The sequence below is a fragment of the Equus quagga genome, chromosome 4, assembly GCF_021613505.1.
Source record: "Equus quagga isolate Etosha38 chromosome 4, UCLA_HA_Equagga_1.0, whole genome shotgun sequence".
Taxonomy (NCBI): domain Eukaryota; kingdom Metazoa; phylum Chordata; class Mammalia; order Perissodactyla; family Equidae; genus Equus; species Equus quagga.
In genome coordinates, this window is record NC_060270.1 from 94278020 (window position 1) to 94297364 (window position 19345).

General features: G+C 38.1%; 2 protein-coding genes across 3 annotated transcripts in view; both read right to left on the reverse strand.

Annotated features, from left to right (window-relative positions):
• Nucleotides 1–5568, reverse strand: part of ARL5A (ADP ribosylation factor like GTPase 5A) — a 28210-nt gene extending 22642 nt beyond the window's left edge. Inside the window, exon 1 of one of the 2 annotated variants that reach the window (XM_046659902.1) lies at nt 5211–5568. In XM_046659902.1, the coding sequence (XP_046515858.1) occupies nt 5211–5256 (46 nt within the window). In that variant the 5' untranslated portion in view covers nt 5257–5568. The remainder of the gene's footprint in view (nt 1–5210) is intronic. The other variant, XM_046659901.1, reaches the window with a different exon arrangement.
• A 5799-nt stretch (nt 5569–11367) lies between these two features.
• CACNB4 (calcium voltage-gated channel auxiliary subunit beta 4) overlaps nt 11368–19345 on the reverse strand; it is a 236232-nt gene continuing 228254 nt past the window's right edge. Inside the window, exons 13-14 of the mRNA XM_046657675.1 lie at nt 18291–18476; nt 11368–16046 (exon numbers count right to left, since the gene is read on the reverse strand). Of these exons, the coding sequence (XP_046513631.1) occupies nt 15786–16046; nt 18291–18476 (447 nt within the window). The 3' untranslated portion in view covers nt 11368–15785. The remainder of the gene's footprint in view (nt 16047–18290; nt 18477–19345) is intronic.

Consider the following 19345-nt stretch of genomic DNA (forward strand, 5'->3'; position numbering starts at 1 on the left):
CTGAATGGCAGAGAAGTAGCTGTGGGGACTTGCCAGTAGCTCTTTCTAGAAAGCCTCCCTCTGGGGTGCTGGGAAAAGTGTTCAATGGGGAGCTATTTCATCAGAGGGCCTCCATGCTGAAATCAACTGAAGTGGGTGCCAGGGGAAGCTGCTGGCTGCTGCTGACCACTATGCAGTACAAGAGCCAGCCACTGGAGGTGCTCACATTGCAAGAGCAGGACAGAGCCGGCTTAGAGAGCACACTGTACCCAGAAGAAAAACCCTTTGCTCCTGCAATGTCCCTCTAATGCTGCCTACTGACAAAGCTTAACATTGTGCCAGCTGGCAAAAGAAAAATATTTAAAGGACCCAGTTCCACATCCAGAGAGCATGCATAAAGGGTGAATTTACAGCTAAAATTTTTAATAACTGGCAAAGTCCACCCCTTTGGCTACTGAGCTTCCATAAGTACTCTTCTACACATTTGACCTACCATACAATTAAAAAACAACAGAAACAAAACTGGACAGCCACACGCAAAAGAATGAAGGTAGACCACTATCTCACACCGTACACAAAAACAAACTCCAAGTGGATCAAAGACTTGAAGATATGTCCTGAAACTATAGAACTCCTGGAAGATAATATTGGTAGTATACTCTTTGATATCAAACTAAAAAGGATCTTTTCAAATACCATGTCCTCTCAGACAACAGAAACAAAAGAAAAAATAAACACGTGGGAATTCATTAGACTAAGGAGCTTCTGCAACGCAAAAGAAACTAGGATCAAACCAAAGAGACAACCCACCAACTGGGAGAAAATATTTGCAAATCTTATATCTGACAAGGGGTTAATCTTTATAATATATAAGGAACTCACACAACTGAACAATAAGAAAGCAAACAACCTGATCAGAAAGTGGGAAGAGGAGGGGGCTGGCCCCGTCGCTGAGTGGTTAAGTTCGCACGCTCCGCTGCAGGCGGCCCAGTGTTTCGTTGGTTCGATTCCTGGGCGCGGACATGGCACTGCTCATCAAACCACGCTGAGGCAGCGTCCCACGTGCCACAACTAGAAGGACCCACAACGAAGAATATACAACTATGTACTAGGGGGCTTTGGGGAGAAAAAGGAAAAAAATAAAATCTTTAAAAAAAAAAGAAAGTGGGCAGAGGATATGAACAGACATTTTTCCAAAGAAGATATACAGATGGCCAATAAACACATGAAAAGATGTTCAACATCACTAATCATCAGGGAAATGCAAATCAAAACTACACTAAGATACCACCTTACACCTGTTAAAATGGCTATAATCACTAAGACCAAAAATAACAAATGTTGGAGAGGGTGTGGAGAGAAGGAAACCCTCATGCACTGCTGGTGGGAATGCAAACTGGGGCAACCTCTATGGAAAACAGTATGGAGATTCCTCAAAAAACTAAAAATAGAACTACCATATGACCCAGCTATCCCACTACTGGGTATCTACCCAAACAATTTGAAATCAACAATCCAAAGTAACATATGCACCCCTATGTTCATTGCAGCATTATTCACAATAGCCAAGACATGGAAGCCATCCAAGTGCCCATCGACCAATGATTGGATAAAGATGTGTTATATATAAATACATATACAATGGAATACTACTCAGCCATGAAAAAAAGACAAATTCATCCCATTTGCAATGACAGGGCAGGACCTAGAGGGAATTACGCTAAGCGAAATAAGCCAGTCTGAGAAAGACAAACACCAGATGATTTCACTCATACGTGGAACATAAACAAGTACTGGCACAAAGAAAACAGTTCAGTGGTTACCAGGGGATGTGGGGTGAAGGGGAGCACTTATGTGGTGACAGTCAAGAAATAATGTACAAGTAAAATCTCACACTGATGTAAACTATTATGAACTCAATAAAAAAAACCCAAAAACCAAAAACCAACAGCAGCAGAGGTGGCCTTGCCAGGACCAGGCTCCGGCAGCTGAAAAACCCTTTGCTCCTGCAGCTTCTCCAGCACTCGCTCCTCATAACTTATCATTCCTTTTCTAAGGACCAATCAAAAGAACAATACAAAGCTAAAAATGGGGAAATTTCATAACTTCTTTCATATTTCACATTAGCATCAGAAAGTTCTTCCTTTTATCTAACATGAACCCATCTTATACAAAGAAAGGCTTTTTGTGTGTTTTTTTTAAAGACCACTAACCCTGGTTATACCTTGGTTAAAATCCTAGGTCTATCACTTTTCATTGTAGTGCTTTAAGCAAGTTACCTAGGGATTCTCTGCCCCTGTAAAATGGGAGTATCCACCTCAGAGGTGGCTGTGGAGAGTAAATCGATTAAGTGAAGACTAAATGAACTAATTTATATAAAACACTTAGAACCTAACCTTACAGTAAACGTTAGTAAGAAAAGTCAGGAAATGTTAACTGCTATTATTCTATCTACAGAGATGGAGTTAGTTCATTTTCTGTCTCTCCACACTAGAATGACTACACCATAAAGGCAGGGGGATTTGTCTGTTTTGTTCCCTGCCTTATCCCCATGAACTCAAACAGTTCCTGGCACAAAATAGGTCCTCAAAAATATTTGTTTAATAAACAAACAAACCACTGAGCACAAGCCCTTCTATACTAAAAGATACTAACGGCAACTCTTCAAAGACCTAAAGTAGTAAAGACTTACAGATTAGTAACTGAGAAAGTTAACAAGGGGAAAAAAATCATAGGAAAAAACAATGCCCATCTCTTCTTTAAGAAGATCCGTATCAGCAACATATTTCTTCAGTGTTTTAACTCACCTAGCTCTGGCTTTACTGGTTGTATGGTCTAGGAAAAAATCACTCCTCTGGAACCCCAGTTTCCTCTACTTCAAAGGACTGTTGAAACTTTTTTTCCTCTAATGATGTATAGAACATCATCTAGGACAAAGCTTGTACTCTACAGAATTTAAATATCACCTAAAGGCAACCTCCGGTTTTCAAGTTTGAGCAGTATGCAACTAGCTTTCACTGTGCACTCAACCTATCTAAGCTTAAACTGGAAAAGTTGTTCTAAAGGGGTTTCAGAAAAGAGATATGGCACAATTTAAGTTTCATCAGCATGGCAAATTCTGTATCCCCCAAAACATTTCTTCTAAGAGTTTATGTGAAAAAGAATACAGGATTGTGATCTCTATGTTCTGAAGGTAAAATAAAGCATCCAAGGTATATCTAACTCATATATATCCAATTGAAAACAAAACTGAAAAGACCAACAAGCATCTGGCATTAGATTTAATGGTGAATATTTTGAAAAGTGATCCTACTGATAAGATAAACACATCACTTAGCAGAAGAGAAATAGCTTATTCACATTTTCAACATATTGACATCTAAATTTCTTGAACTTAACTTCATTAATTCCTCTTACTATTAATTTCCCAACACTGAAATAAACATCCAGTCAAAAATTACCAAAAAATAAAGGTACTAAGAACACTACTATTAGCGACTTTTAGTGGTAACAAGGCACACAATTTTATTATTTACTACTGGCAAAGTAGCTGTTGGCAAAGCTCTGATTCATTCTTAAGTTACAGACACAAATAATTTTCTCATTGACTCAAAATAGAAACTGGAAATATCTCATTTTTCTTGCAGTACTAGAGATCAATTAACAAGCAAAGGCTTTCTAAATTTCATAGCAGAGTTGAAATACTAGCTTCACTAAAAATAATACAAAATTATGGATGTCAAAACTAGAATAGATCTTATCTACTATAAGCACCACCAGTTTTACAGAATTCTAAGTCTCCATTCTTCAGACCTAGAGATTAGGTTTTCAAGATTTGAAAGCTCCAGTCATAGTCAAGATCCCCGATGTTCTAGGTTAGAACACCCAGACCGGAGAGGTTAAGTGACTGGTTCCCACACCCCCTCTCCCAATGGAAACTGCTACCCAGAGACAGTGCAGAAGAACTGGTTTTCCCCACTTTATGAAAAATCCCTATATCAGAAAATCATTTGAAATACTGCTCTTCCATTTAGTACCATGTGATCTATATTATCACCTTTATTTTTTTTTTTAAAGATACACTAGAGATCACAAGTTCCAGTTCTGCTCCCTTCCCATCACCTTCTTATAGGAGCATCTGGATCATGAAGGAGGAAGTGGGGGCAGTGGTTGCACACAACAGATGCTACCAATCATTTAAGTCTTTATGGGAAAACTTTTGGGGAAACTACCACCAGCTTATGAAAGAGAAAAACACAAACTAAGCTATTTACAGCTGGAATGATGAATCACCCAACTTGACTTAAAAAGAAACAAAAGTACACCACTAACTATATTGTATCTTAATGCCTATGAAGTCTTTCTGTTAAAACTGTATCCTCTCTCCCCAGTTTTACACACTCATTTCGTAACAAATTTTAATAAACCTGATATGCATTTCAAAGCAATGTTTGAGTTTAGATGAACTTAAGCATCCCTATATGACAATACACCCTATACTTGGTAACTTGCTAGTTACCTACCATTAACAAATGTTTCATATGGTATGGCTTTTAAATGCTTTCAGTGAAACACATTTTTAACTCAGTCGAATTCTACTTAAATAAGCAACACAAGTAGGAAAATGACCTTAAGTTTAACCTCAGACACAGATATAAATATGGCAAACGGAGAGAAGTCCATCACTACTCAGGATGCAGACGGGTCTCCCCAAAGGCGGGTGGAGGTGCAGGAAAGGCTCATAAACCTGAGGTGTACGGGACAAGTCAAGAGCGTTTCCTCACGTTTTCCGCATTCTGCAACCCTCGGTCGCTCAGTGGTGCGGCTGGGGCCATAACCTATAACCTTCACCCTAGAGAACCCCAGCACTTCTCCGTGGTGTGCAAACCCAACTGCTGGCAGAAAAAGGGCTGAAAGATAGGCCAGACTGTAACACTCGGCGACGTCGAACGTGGGGCAAGAAACCTTTCCCACTCCCAGTCGAAATCGGAGCAATGGGTGTATTTGCGATATGGATTTCTTAGGAAGGTCCCGAAAGACAAAGGGCTGCGAGTCAGGAACCAGCCCCGAGCGGGGAGCCGGACTGCACAGTCCCAGGCCCGCATCCGCACAGCCCGCACCCAGCGCGGAGACCGTGCCGCCCACACTCCGGAAGTATTCGGAGCCCCCCACCCGCCCGGCCCGGGCTGACCCTCTCTCCCACCCGTACGCCCGCGGCCCTAGGCCCTCACCCTGGTGATTGAACAGTCTCCAAATCCTGGTGAAGAGAATTCCCATTCTCGGGCAGCGGACCCCCCTCCAGCCCCCCGGGGCCGCCTGGCCTCCCCCGGCTCAGGCTGAAGGGGAGGAGAGAGACGCGCAGGAGCCTCCGCCTCTGCTGCTGCTGCTCCCGCGCTGGCCACCGGCCGGCTTCCTAGGAACCGGAGGGAGGCCGAAGCCCAGGCCGCCCTGCCGCGCGCGAGGTCCCGCCGCTGCCGCCGCGGCTCTCGCCTGCCTCGCGGACATCGCCGCCGCGTTGTCCGCGACGAGCCTCGCGGGCCACCGTCCTCCCCCAGCTCCTCTAGGGCGGCTGCGGCGGCGGCGACCACGCGGGCGGGGGAGGCGAGGGGCGGGGCGTGCGGGACGGGAGGGCGCACGCGCGCGCCCGGAGGGGCGGGACCTGGGAAAGAGCGCTCGCCTGGCCCTGGCGTATTTACGTAAGGAGGAGCGACTTTTACGCTGGGGACCTGAGCCCGAGGATGGAAGCCGTGCGGCTGCGGGTTGGGGCAGAGGGTTATCAACTGCTTGCTGTAGAGTCCCCGCCGAGTTTTGTTTTTCCCTGCATTTCTTCCACAGAGCCATAATGTAAACATGTTATTGAGTGCCCAGTGCTCATCTCCAACCCTTCACACACATTACACCAGGAAGTCCCACGTCCTGGCCCTCAGCAGTGTCTTTGAGCGGAGCTTAACACCTTTCCCTCTCAAACCTCTTGCCCCAGGCGCCCAGCAGAGTGGCCTTACCTAGGCTCTGCCTTCTCCAATCTCCCTCCGCTTTCAGGTCAATTTTTGCCGGAAGCAACGATTTTGATCAAGGCACCCCCCCAAGTTGAAAATTCTTTAGTGGCCCCTAAAGCTCATTGAGCAGGAGAGTCCCAATGCCTTAGATATTCATTGTACTCCATAACATGACCCCAGCTGTCCTTTCCAGCTGTAACTCTCATTATGCCAAGCTGGTTAAACAGCTGATGAAATGCTCTCTGCTCTTCCAGTGTTCTTGCCCATACACCTTGAATAGCTGTGTCCTATGCTATGCAAGTGTCACACTGTGTTTAATCAACCTTCTGGCGATATTTAGTTGAAAACTAGAATCTAAGTGAATCATTAGGTAACTTGATATCAGCGTTCTTGCTTCATGTGTTATTTTTTTGGTTGGGCAAGTTAACCTCACTAGGGCTCAATTTTTACATATGTAAAAGCAGAGAGTTTGCCTCTGAGGTCTGTCTTTGATTCTAGGTCATCTGATGACTATGATAATTACTCTCTACTCTTGTTAGAGGCAAGAGGTGGTAAAAAAGAAACAGGTTTACTTCTTCTGTTCCACAAAGAAACCAGAGACCGCTCCATCTCCTTCTATTCTCCTTAACTTTGGTAAAAAGGAAGAGAAAGAAAAATGTAGGGGAGCTATTAAAAGGCATTTTGAACTGCTTTGCTCCCCATCCTCGAGAACTGAATGAAATTAAACAAAATCAACAACAAACTACATCTTTCCACCTCACTTCTCCCAGCCATACACTATTTTACCTCAATATACAGAGAAACACAGCATACGAGTAAGACCTGGAGACAGTCTACGGTTTTTCATAGCTGTCTGAGCTGGAAGACTTGTACCTGTAAAAGAGCAGCAGTGAGGACTGAAACGTGTCTGTTCTTGAACAATTGCGCAGGAAAAAGTCCTTCTTTGATTTCTTTTGGGGCTTGTGGTTAAAAAGTCAAAGTTTAGAGGAGACATAAGAAGGGAAAGAAAATTATTATTTTAATTTACAAATTCTTATGTTTATATTTACACAATAAAGTACTCTCTTGGCTATTCAGAAAAACAACAACATTGTTTGCATAACCAGTTTACTTTGACTCTTTAGTATTTCCATTCTTGCACACTGTAGGTAATTCTTTTGGCAGCTCTAAGACATTTTGCAAACTCCTCACACACATCTGTCAACTTATTAAATGAGTGTCATATCCATATCAACTTGCGAAGTTAGGACTTCATATTTTATAATCTACATTAAAGAGATTATTTTCTAAGTGTCTCTCAAAAAAACAGAAAAAGAGAGAATTTACCTGCTACAATCTTGTCCAACTACAGAATCCACGAGTGAAATACAACTTTGGAACTACGATAGAAGTAATTGGGAATGTTTGTTGAGTGATACAAAACTATTTGTGAAAAAGACTCCTTATGAGACTTTTTAAAGACTAATTTATCCATGATTATAGTGATGTGCAAAATGTCATTGGAAAGACTTTTGCTTCCAGCTGTGAGAGAGTAGGATGGTCCGGAATTGTCCTCCTGCCATTAATAAATGGGAAACTGACAAAATATAGAAAACAACTGTTTCCAGATATCGGACGACACACAGCACAGGACTGTGATCCCTGATAAGAGACACAAGTGAGATGAGTTTACCATCACCTGGATTTTCTGCTTGGAGGCAATTCCCAGACAGCTATAGAGGGAGTGGGAGCTCAAATAGAGTCTGGCAGTTGAAGACACACATCAGTGTTCCAAGAGATCAAGGCAGCTAGAATTTGTGAAGCAGAGTGACTGAAAAGATGGAGCTATACAGAGAAAAGTTCCAGAAACCTACGTAGGTTGAGCCATTGAGTCTTTGACTGCGTATCAATCTGTATGTGTGCAGTATGAAACCCCACAAGGCTGGCCAATAATAATTTCAGAGTCAAAAAAAATGTACCAGGGAGCTATAAAAGAAGTAATTCCCAGAGCTTACAAAAGAGCCAGAAATCATTTGAATCTCTTTCATCCAGAGTGACGAGAACTCACTGAATATATGGGACATTCAGTAGACACCCCAGAGACCTTAGAAGAGGAACTAAATTAGCCTAATACTATGTCCTACTCTAGCCCAGTCCTCAAGAGCTTAAAAACAACCCTTGAAAGAATCAGACTGATCTACCATTGCCTGTCAAAACAAGTCCAACAATCTTTAAAGGAATGCAAGTTCACGTCATCCACAATGGAAAATTTACAATATCTTGACACCAATAAAAAAATTACTAGATATACAAAGAAACAGGAAAATATGACCCATAACCAAAGAAAAATAGCTCTACAGAAACAGATCCAGGCCCAAGGTAGTTCAGTGATTGCCCCAAACTTATAGCTAACTACTGCTGGATCTAGGCTTTGAAGCCAGGCGAGAGTTAGAGCCCAGTCTAACCACTATGCTAATCAGCATGTTGATGACAGGAAATAAAATGTTTCTCTCTACAACCCATCTTATTAGCGGAGATGTGCTTATGACAAGAGAGGTGGCTTCAGGCATATGGCCAGGTCCATGGAGTGATTGCAGTGAGCTGCAATTCTTCCAGTCTGGAATTTCAGGTTGTTGATTGAAATGCCTTGATCGATGGGGCAGCCTGATATAGTACTTCAATTACTGAGGTACCATTCTTTCAGTCAACATTTACTGTATTCCAGGCATTGTTTTGTATGTTTCAGATGACTACCAGCTTAAAAGCATTTAATAGATAAAAATACTTTAGAGAGAAAAGTTACAATCAGCTTTGGTTTCCTCATTTGTAGTTGGGTCTAATAACCTATTCCCTGCCTATTTTCCAGAGTGGTCAAGTGGATTAAATGTGATAATGCTTGTGAAATAACTTGGCTATAATAAATCACTGTATAATTCTAATGCAGTGGTAATAATCAACATAGCACACATTTCTTCTGAATTTCTCGTGCATTGCAATGAGAGAAAAGTCAAATGCCGATCAAGTCATAGCATGTACAGCTGACACCAAGCACATGAAATGGCTAGTCATAAGCCATATGCCATCCACGGAATTCTTCTGGGTACAGGATACCTTTGGAATTCTGATAACTGCTACATTAAAGTAATCATTTAGAGGTTTCTTGTGAACAGTAAGATTTATCTAGTTTATTTTTCTATATTGTATTGAATCATTTCACACATATATTGTACTATATTCTATTTCACGTATGTATGCATTTAACTTACAAGCTTTTTTCTAATATAGTACTTCTTTTGTGATCCTTCGTAGCACCTAGCAGAGTTTCAGGAAATAGGCATTTAATGGAAGCTGTGTTTTGAGGGTAAATGTTTAGACTTGTTTTTCCTATCAGAGGTACAGATATATACCTATTGATTTCCAGTATTTCTTCAGTTTATCTCTAGAATAATATAAAGGAAAGGTATAACGCTGGTTTCAGTGTTTTTTTCATTTATTATATAAAAGAAAAAAAATTAATGCAATAGGTTTGTACACATTTAAATTCCATAAAACAAATCCATAGAAATTAGGATATTATATGCATGCACTCTGCATTTTCTTTGTTAAATGTTTTGGTTCACAAAAATAACAACACATTTTTTTCTTTAAAGCCACTGAAGCAGAGGAAGAACAAAGCATGCAGCACTGTACACATTTGCATAGTATATTTTACCCAGCATGCCTTGTAGAATCCTACGCATACACCTATATAAGAAAAATAAAAGGGGGTAAATTATCAAAATAAGTAACTAAAAGTTAAAGAAATGAAAAATTACTTGACATAGGTGATTTTTTTTTCTCCACTTTATAGCTGGAGATATAGCAACGGCTTGGGATATCAACAGCCCTCAGAATAGTAGGGAAAATCTTTTCACATCAATTTTCCGTATTTATTTTTAGGATTAATAAGTTTATCTGTTTTTTCCCTCCCGCCACCCCTTCAAAAAAAACAGTGAATGGGTTTAACTTATGTTTCAAAATAGTATTCAGTACGAAACAAATTGAAGAATCCCTAAATACTTTTGTTGTTGTTGTTGGGACATCTTTATGTATGATTCTGACTTTAGGCTGTGAAAAATATAAAACATTTTAAACATGTCCAAAATTCAGAGAAGCCCTTTGAGTTCACTTGCCATTACTTTTTGTAGTTGTTATTGAAGGAGAAGAAATAAGAACAATAAATATAGTATGAGTCTTATCACAAAATAAAATTTAATGAGTTTTATGGAAGGGAATAAAATAAAAGATTACATCCACAGATTGCAAGGCTATGAAGTAAATTGCTGGAAAAGTATCAAGCAGCAAATTAAACAGATGGTAGATGAAATAAATCTGATAAAACTTAAAACTAAATCCATATACTTTTAAAAAATACAACTGCTAAATTTAACAGTGGATTTTGTTGTAAGTTTGTGCTATAACAAATGTGCTTCTTTCTCCTCGATCTATTTTCATATTATTGGCAAAATATATATCTTTTATAATTTTGTACTGTACAATATATGTTTTTGCTACATTATTTATTTTTCTACTGCTAATGCAGATTAGAAATAACAACATAGATTTATTTTGGCAATAAAATGCTTTCATTTTAATAATGTCCCAGAAAATATTGTAAGGCATATGAAAAATAGTATGCAACAATATAGCATTAATGATCCTGCCTCTTTAATACATCCTGTATGCATACAGAATTCACACTGATTTCAGTTAAAAGTGTGTGAAAGTGGCATGCAAGTAGGACAACAGTGGCCCCTACATAAATATAGACATAGCCATTTGTTGAGAAATTTAAGTGTTCAAAACATAACCAAGAACACTTACAAAGTATTGAAAAGCTAGAGGCCAGCCACTTTTGGTTCTTAGGTCTCATTTTCACTCCTTATAATTTTCACAGAGGAAGCATCAGTGTACTCTCCCAAACCACTCTAAATTCATTAATAATATTTTCCTACCATTTTTCTTCAAACATTTTACATGCATCAAAAGAAACAAAGGAATGTTTCATATGTAACTATGACTCCCCCAAACTCATTCCTATTCATTTTTATACTTGTTTCATGGTAAGTGGGAGTTACAGCCCTTAGTCAAGATTATCTGATGAGATATCTTCTGTTCCTCTCATAATGGCCCTCAATTACATGAGGCATTTGGGATTAAATCATCCGTAAGTAGACAGAGATAGCTGCTATAAGAGGATGTATTTCATTTGAGAAAGTTCATTTTAATAAAAGAAGAAACTTTTTAAAAGTAATTTTTAAATCCTGTAGCTCTCTCTGCCCACATAAACCAATTTTACTATTTTGACCAACTTGACTGCTTAAGTCAGCAAGAAAAGAGTTATCCTTGTTGTCTGTCTGACTAGTTTGGTCATGATTATCATTTAAAAGAGGAGGGCTGTTAACTGCCCTACAGACACAGCTTGAGTGAATAACTTAGTAACAGTTATAGTATTGACAATATTTAAAGGTATGAGGAACCAAAGAAACAAATTTTATTACATAATTTCCTATAATGTTTTTATTCATATAGTCATTCAAAGATGAATTTTATATTATTAAAAAAGAAAACAACATGCAACATTGTCATGAAAGACAAAGTCAGAAATATAAGAGAAATAAGGGGGACATTCCCATTTATTTAAAACATTTATATGACGTTTGTTCCAATGACATGGGAGTCCAAGATAATGCATATCCTTACCAAGTAAATGGCTAAGTGTCCATAGGAGAAATCAAGGGTCAACAACATTTGAATTTGCAAACCAGCTGCACTTAAACATTGAGTCTCTGGATCTCTCTCTTTTAGACTTAGAGCTAGATATTAAAACAAGTTGCACACAAAGGCAATTCCCTTGCAGTTCGTTTTGTTCCCTATGATGACTGATTTATTAAATTACCCTTGCTTCCTGAATAAGCTGTGAACCCATTCAAAGAAAAATTCGCTAACATGGAAGGAATCAAAGGGTGTCAAGAGCATTATGTAAACAATTTAAAACCTAAAGGGAAAGTATATTTTAACAATTTAGCTTTGCAGCAAGGTTAGCAGTAAGAGTAATAAATTGGATCACTACTTATTAAGAGTGTTTTTCTCTTTAAAGACAGATTGTCTTCTCTAGAGAAGAGGTAGTATAAATATCAACATATAGGGCAATTTCTATAGTGGCATTACATTGTTTTTATTTTTTAGCAAATACCAAAATAAAACTGTGTAACTGTGAAAATACACTAGCATGCAAATTAAGGTTGCTTAGAAACATCCTTAACTGACATCCTGGGTCTCAACACTATTTTATGATATGTTCATTCAAAGAGTTTAAATTTGCAAACCATCTTGTGGCATGATTTCCTTCTCTCCCTCCCTTTCACTGCCCTAGCTTCCTATTATGAATTTTAAGGCCCCCACACAATAGACAAGTTCAAGTATGCAGGTATGAAAAGAGGTTAACATTCCAAAAATACATTTAGCAAACAACAACAATAATTAAAGTAATTAACAAATTATTCAAAGGGAACAAATAATTTTCTCAGAATTTGTTTTATATTTAAAAAATTCATTTCATTAAGGACTAAGTGCAATGACATATCATCACATAATTAAGACTGCTTAATAGGAAAGGCTATCAATCTAAATTGTTATTTTCAATTTTCTTTCCAATAGAACTGTATAAAGATAAGAGAGAATCATCCGTAATTTATAAACATTTCTAAGTGTTGCTTTAAATATTAGAGTAAACAAGATAACATGTTGATTATAATATTAGAGTCACATTACAGCCTTGAGAATTAACATCAGGATTGGCATTCCTTTTTGTCCAGGACTACATTTCCAAACTGTCACATGAGTCTACACTGTTACATGTTCACTGACTGAAATTATAAAATATGTAATTTACATATTCTGAAATTACATATACTGAAATTACAGAATATGTGGATGATACTACAAGTTAAAACAGCCTCAAAACATTATAAGACTTGTTTCTCCTGCTTATCATTCACTATTTTTAAATGAAATCAGTTAAAAGCAAAGTACTTATGGAAGATGTATTTTCCAAAGGTGCTTGATATGCTTGGCAAAAATAAAACTTTTCATTTAGTATATATCTGTATTTTAGTATCATTTACACGATAAACTCTGACTTAACTGGAAAATACATATCTCTATTCATTTGGAGAAGATAAACTTATTACAAAAGGAAGGGGAAAGAATATGCCAAATTAAAGTAAAAATTTAAATATATCTATCAAGAAAATATACATTATACCCTTTCCAAGATTGTTAGCTGTTGAATAAGAATGTAAAGCAAAACAGGTATGGACACTTGATAGTAAATGACAGATTGGTTCTGTGCACAGATATTGAATGGACCTTGCTCTTTATCAGCATGACATGGAAGACTTAGAAAGAAGGCTTTGAGAAGCCTTTAAAAACAAACGATTTTTAAAACTTGAAAGAATATGGTAGTCTTGCTGACTAGGAAATATATGTAAGTGCTGTTACAGCTACCTGCCATAAAATGTAAATATCTTAAAGTAGTTAAATGACCAGATTGCTAATGCTACTACAGAAAAAGCTGAACAGCTGTCTAGTCTAAATTTATACACCTTGGTGCACTCTTTGCAATTAAATACTTTAATGCGCACAAACAAGAAACCAGTAAAGCATATAGAAAAATGTTTTGGCTAATGTTTTCTTTCTCATGCAAATATGTGCTGTACATGTAATAAATATATTTTTGTTTGCTGGAAAATGCTCTTCTGTGCTCGAACAAAGTATTCCGTAATGGCAGGTTATATGTTTATTAAAGTGCTTAATGGATACAGCTCTTTAAATGTCTTAACTGAAAGTTCTGTAAGCTTCACTAGATGATAAAAGAACCTCACAAACCAGTATCACATGTTAACTTTTAGAATTTACTGAGCCCATGTTTTTTGATTGTATCAAATATTTGAGATAACTTACATAATTATAGGCATCCTCATCATCAGCTAAACAGATTCATAATGGGGTATGTACAGTGAATGGGGCGAGGCAATGTGAGAGGTTATAATGAGATTCAAGATATGTGTAACTAATCAAGAATATGGAACTTATTTTCATGGTCAGGAAAATTATTTAACTGGTGCATGCTATGAGAGCCTAAATATTGAAAGGTTTGGAGGGCGGGGGATAAGATAATAGAAAATGAATTACTATTGTTTTCAAAAAATAGGCTTCATGACATGCACCAGTAGAAAAAGATTCTTATGCCTGGTCCTACTGGAGCTTTAGAAAATTGCATGCATTATGGACTTTTAGAAACAAAAGTCTTTTCCTGAAGACATTTGTGTATTGTATAAAAGGGTCAATTTCAATAATTTCTGGGACCATAGTGAATCTAAGGCTTCCTTGATAATATAAGACATAAGATCACCAATTCCATAATTATAGCCACTGGAAAAACTCTGAAGACGTAATAGGTGAAGAGGAGTGTTCATTAGAAATAAGGCAACTCAACTCCAAATTCTTTATAATTCTCTGCCATAAAAATGCTATAATTTTAGTGAACAAATATATTCTGAATCTGAGCTTATTTTTTATTGCAAGTTTTTAAATTCATTATTTGCTTTCATGCTTTTCAATTAATTGTTTGGTATAAACACAGCTATCAATATCAAAATTGAATGTGTCCACATAAAACAAAAATCCTCGGCGTGATTACAAAGAATCTGGTGAAGGGCTAGAACATTCAGATACTCAAAGACAGAGACTGAATGAAGCAGTGGAAAGATATTCAACTGCACTGGCAGGAAATACCGAACCCGTGTTTGTGGTAAGTGGGATAGATGAATTTCCATCGGGAGATGTTTAGCTCTACGTTCAGGAGGATCTCTACCCATCCTTACTGTCTGACTCCAGATTCTTGGATATATGTAGTTGTGCTCAGATTGATTAAAGGGGAAACAACACCCCATTTTCCATGTCACATAACCAGCTATGACTGGGAGTTCTCTTTACTATTTGCTCTCACTGCTACAGAAACTTTGAGTTTTTTTGCCAACTTCAAACGAGCTAACACTAGTGACTAAACAAAAAGAAAAACACTTTGAATACAACAGCTGTGCCAGAAAAGAAATAAAAATATTAAAATCTGAGGAGACTGTAAAATTTCTGCATTAATTTGAGATTTTTTTGGCAATATCAATACATCTGGCAAGTTTGAAAAGCCATTCTGGCAACATTTAACATATATTAAAATGTTTATACATTCTAACTTTAAGTGTAAATTTAGCATCCAGCAAATAAATACCATAGCTGGTTTTGACTTCTACTGGTCTTTTGATTTTCTTACTAATTCGTTGTGGGTTTTTTTTCCCAGATTTTTTAATTGATTGCAACATGCTCAAGTAGACTTTCCAGTCGATTCACCCAAATTCCAACAGGAATTGGTTTATAAATTGGTTCCAACTGGAACTGGTCATTTGGAATTTCCAGCGTGGGAAATTATTTTATATGTGCCTTGATAAGTACCCTAAATTACAAATTGATGTGTCTAAATCTAATGAAGAAAACAAAAGGTACTGTTATGTAAATGTTGCACTTAAAAATATCTATATGATTGGGCATCTAATATCCATCTAGACTTAAGGGCATAATGTACATTTTTTTGCCCCTTACTTAGCATCAAATGACAGCAGCCCATCAGCACAGTAAATACTGTGCTGTACTTGCCAAGTTAAGATGATGGGTTTATCCTAGCAAGGCTATGGCAAATTGTCAACAGATGAATTTTCGTTTGTTTCTGCAGACTCAGAGCCGATGTCGGGAGTCATGGCTGTATCCCCCAGGCGATCCTCGGTTCCTATGGGGTTTGTAAGTGTCCTGGTATGAGTCAGGGTAATCTTCTTCCACAAGAGGGTAATGATCTCGGCTATGCTGGGAACTGGAAGACAAGCGGTTCCTACTCTTCCGAGCCCTTTCGTTGTGATAATTTTCATCAGAGGTCATTAGACTTCGTCTTTCAATTGGAGAGTTCTCTGTAGAATGGTTGCTGTGCCTCATACGTTGACTCTAAAAATATCAGATAGTTCACTGATTAAATCATGTCAGCTTCATCCATCTAGAACACATAAATGTATGTACAACAGTAGGATCAGGACAATAAGATACTAAATATCTGACTTCGTAAAGCATTTTGATGCACGAATGGTCTGCTCAAAATATCTGGTCTTATTTATTTGGGACACAACATGCAAAGATGCCAAAATGCTGATAGTTTATCAACTTAATTACATAATCCTGCATGATTATACTTCTTGTTAAAAATATAGAATTGAAAGTTAATTGCTGAATAGAAATTAATATATTTAGGATGGTCCAATAATTCCACTTCTATGGCAAAAATGAGGATTATTTTACTGTTGGGAAATTAGTTAAAGTTCAGAATAGCATCTATTATTGTACTCTTCTCTTGAACTGATAAAATCCTTCTCCTCCTAAAGTCACACACTTCACATTTACCTAGATGAATCTTCCTCATACCTTTTAAAAACATTTTAGTAAAATTATGATTTGCACTGCTCATCAAATAATGTGTTTGTTTCTGCATCCTACATAAAGGTAAGACTCTCAGTAATATTCTTTCCAAAGGAGTATACACTTACAGAGGCACCTAATTGATATATTTACAATTCTTGCTTCCTCAACTATGTCCTGCAAAAATAATCTTCACATATAAACTAAATTCCTCTAATACCATTAATTGCAATTAATATCTTCAGACACCTATTTTATGGCCCAGAAAAAGTTATTCAACATTTTTCTTCAAATCAAGGGAACACACATATCACAGCTGTGTCTACCTGCTTAGTAGGTCACCTCAGTTAAGAAACAGGATCCTGATGAAACCAAGGACCCAGATATGTTTCCTCTAAAGGACACTCACCTTCACACAGCAGGAAACTCATTTAACAGTCACAGCCTGTGCCTGTAACCCCTGCCAGGGGTCTAACAATTATGTGCCCCTGCTTACTAGGGGGAAAAGGCCATAGAACAAAGGGCGCCACGTTAACTCAAGTGATACTGGGAGAACCACCCTAAGGGGATGTCCTAGAAGTGATGAGTCAAGAGGGTTATATTCATAAACAAAGAACAAAATCTCATTTCCACCGACATTACAGAAGCATATTGCTTCATGCATCCATTCCTCATCCTACAATGTTTAATTTGGAGCCAAGCCAAACTAGTCAGTGGAAATGCCACACTCAGGATCAGCACACAGGCAGGGAAAAAAGGCAAGAAATAATCCTGGTGCCTACATATATATTGGATACTACAACAGCACATTTCCCATGTTCATTTCCAGCCTCAAAAGCTATTCATGTATATGGCAGTTTTTTGCTTACTAAATTGCAATTTTGTAGCAGAGTAATACAGTTATAATAGCATCTCAGAGAATGCCATTCATCTCAGAGTTAACTCTACATGATCTACAATTATGACTATCATTATAACCCATTAATACAAAACTAGTCATGAGGGCTCAATTGACTACATGTTCCTCTGCCAGTTGGAGGTTTGGCCACATTCCAGCAGCTGCTTGGAAAATGGTAAATAATAATTGGCATAAAAAGGCAAGATTCGCTTTGTATCCTAAAGCCTCTGGCGCCCCACAGCTAGCCCTGAGCATGGCATCAGAACAGCAGAAGAGAGAACCTCCTGTTCCTGCCTCATCCCCAGCTTCCTTAAAGGACATCTGCCATAGCCATTGACCAAAGTGGTCCCCCGCACATGCCCAAGAAAACTCAGATCTGTCACTGTTTCTGAACAAAGCCACTCTATTCATGTGTACATTCTGTATTTGGCAAGCTAGGGGACAGGCCCAGCAGCCTATGGGGCAGGATTACTTAAGGGCAGACAAAAGGTCCTTCTGTCCCAACATATCTTACTTAGCTTGCCCTGGTGCCTGACATCGCCACAACTGCATAATCCTTAAGAAGTGACATGACAAGTAATAGACAGTTGCACTGAGTAGGTAGTAAGTTTCCTGGCAGGGTTTAGACATAGGCGGGATTAATGTATCTCAGTAAAAGCCAGTATAAATTAACAGAGAGCAAAGTTCCAAAGAAAGGGCAACTTTTTGGGTAACTCGGTCTAGGGTAGATCATAATTAGGTAACATTTTAGATTTTTTTTTTTCATGTCCACACATGTTTCCCTCTTCAGATTAAGGACAATCTCAGTCTCCATCCCAATCAAGTTCCCTGTGGAATCCTAAATGTAAAGTTGTAAAAGCACAAGTGAAAAGTGACAATACCTGTAACCCAGAAATTGCCGTGGGGTATGGTGAGAGTGCTGTCGACCCCAAATTCCTTCCCAGCAGCGGGGTCATGGGGGTGCTGCTGGTTGTGTGGGTAGCACGCCAGTATGCCTCCAGATACTCTCCCAGATGTTCACATGCATCCTCCAGCTGATTTTCATCCAATATAACATCAAACATTTCCTGCAGGTGACAAGAAAAATTCATTTTACTTACACTTTAGGTCTTAGACAATAAAACCTAAAATTCCACTTAATGCAGATAATAGTGTTTCTAATGTCTAATAGCAAATATCAGATTTGAAGGGCTGTCCTGGCAGTTTCTAAAGTTAAACTCAAGTGAAGAGCTGCACAGTTAACCATGTGCCAGTTCGGACATTGACATAAACATGGGAGTGCTCATTAAATATTTAGATCTTTCATTATTTAGAAGAAAAAGATGAAGTAAGTGTAAAAGTATTATAAGTAGAATATAGTGAAAAGATACACGTATTCACATCTTTATCTATATAGTCCTGTATAGCTAAATTATCCTTACTTTATTTCATTTATTTATTTATTTTTTAAAGATTGGCACCTGAGCTAACAACTGTTGCCTATCTTTTTTTTTTTCCTGCTTTTTTCTCCCCAAAATTCCCCAGTACATAGTTGTATATTTTAGTTGGGGGTCCTTCTAGTTGTGGCATGTAGGATGCCACCTCAGCATGGCCTGATGAGTGGTGCCATGTCTATGCCCAGGATCCAAACCCTGGAGCGCCGAAGCGAAGCGCGCGAACTTAACCACTTGGCCACGGGGCCGGCCCCCTATTCTTACTTTAGAATATTAGAGAAGCAAGTTAATAGCATTGAAAGAGGAGTCCTAAAAACGTTTTAGGCAATGACTATATCATTGGAATAAATATTTCATTTCCCAAAGTAAGTATGTTGATGGAAACAACATTTACTAAGATAGTTTTCAGAATGTTTTTGAAAATGTTATCTGCTTCATGATAAAACAAATGGAAAGACGCTTTAGGATTTATAGTAGAAAACCACATTATAGTGATTTCTGCT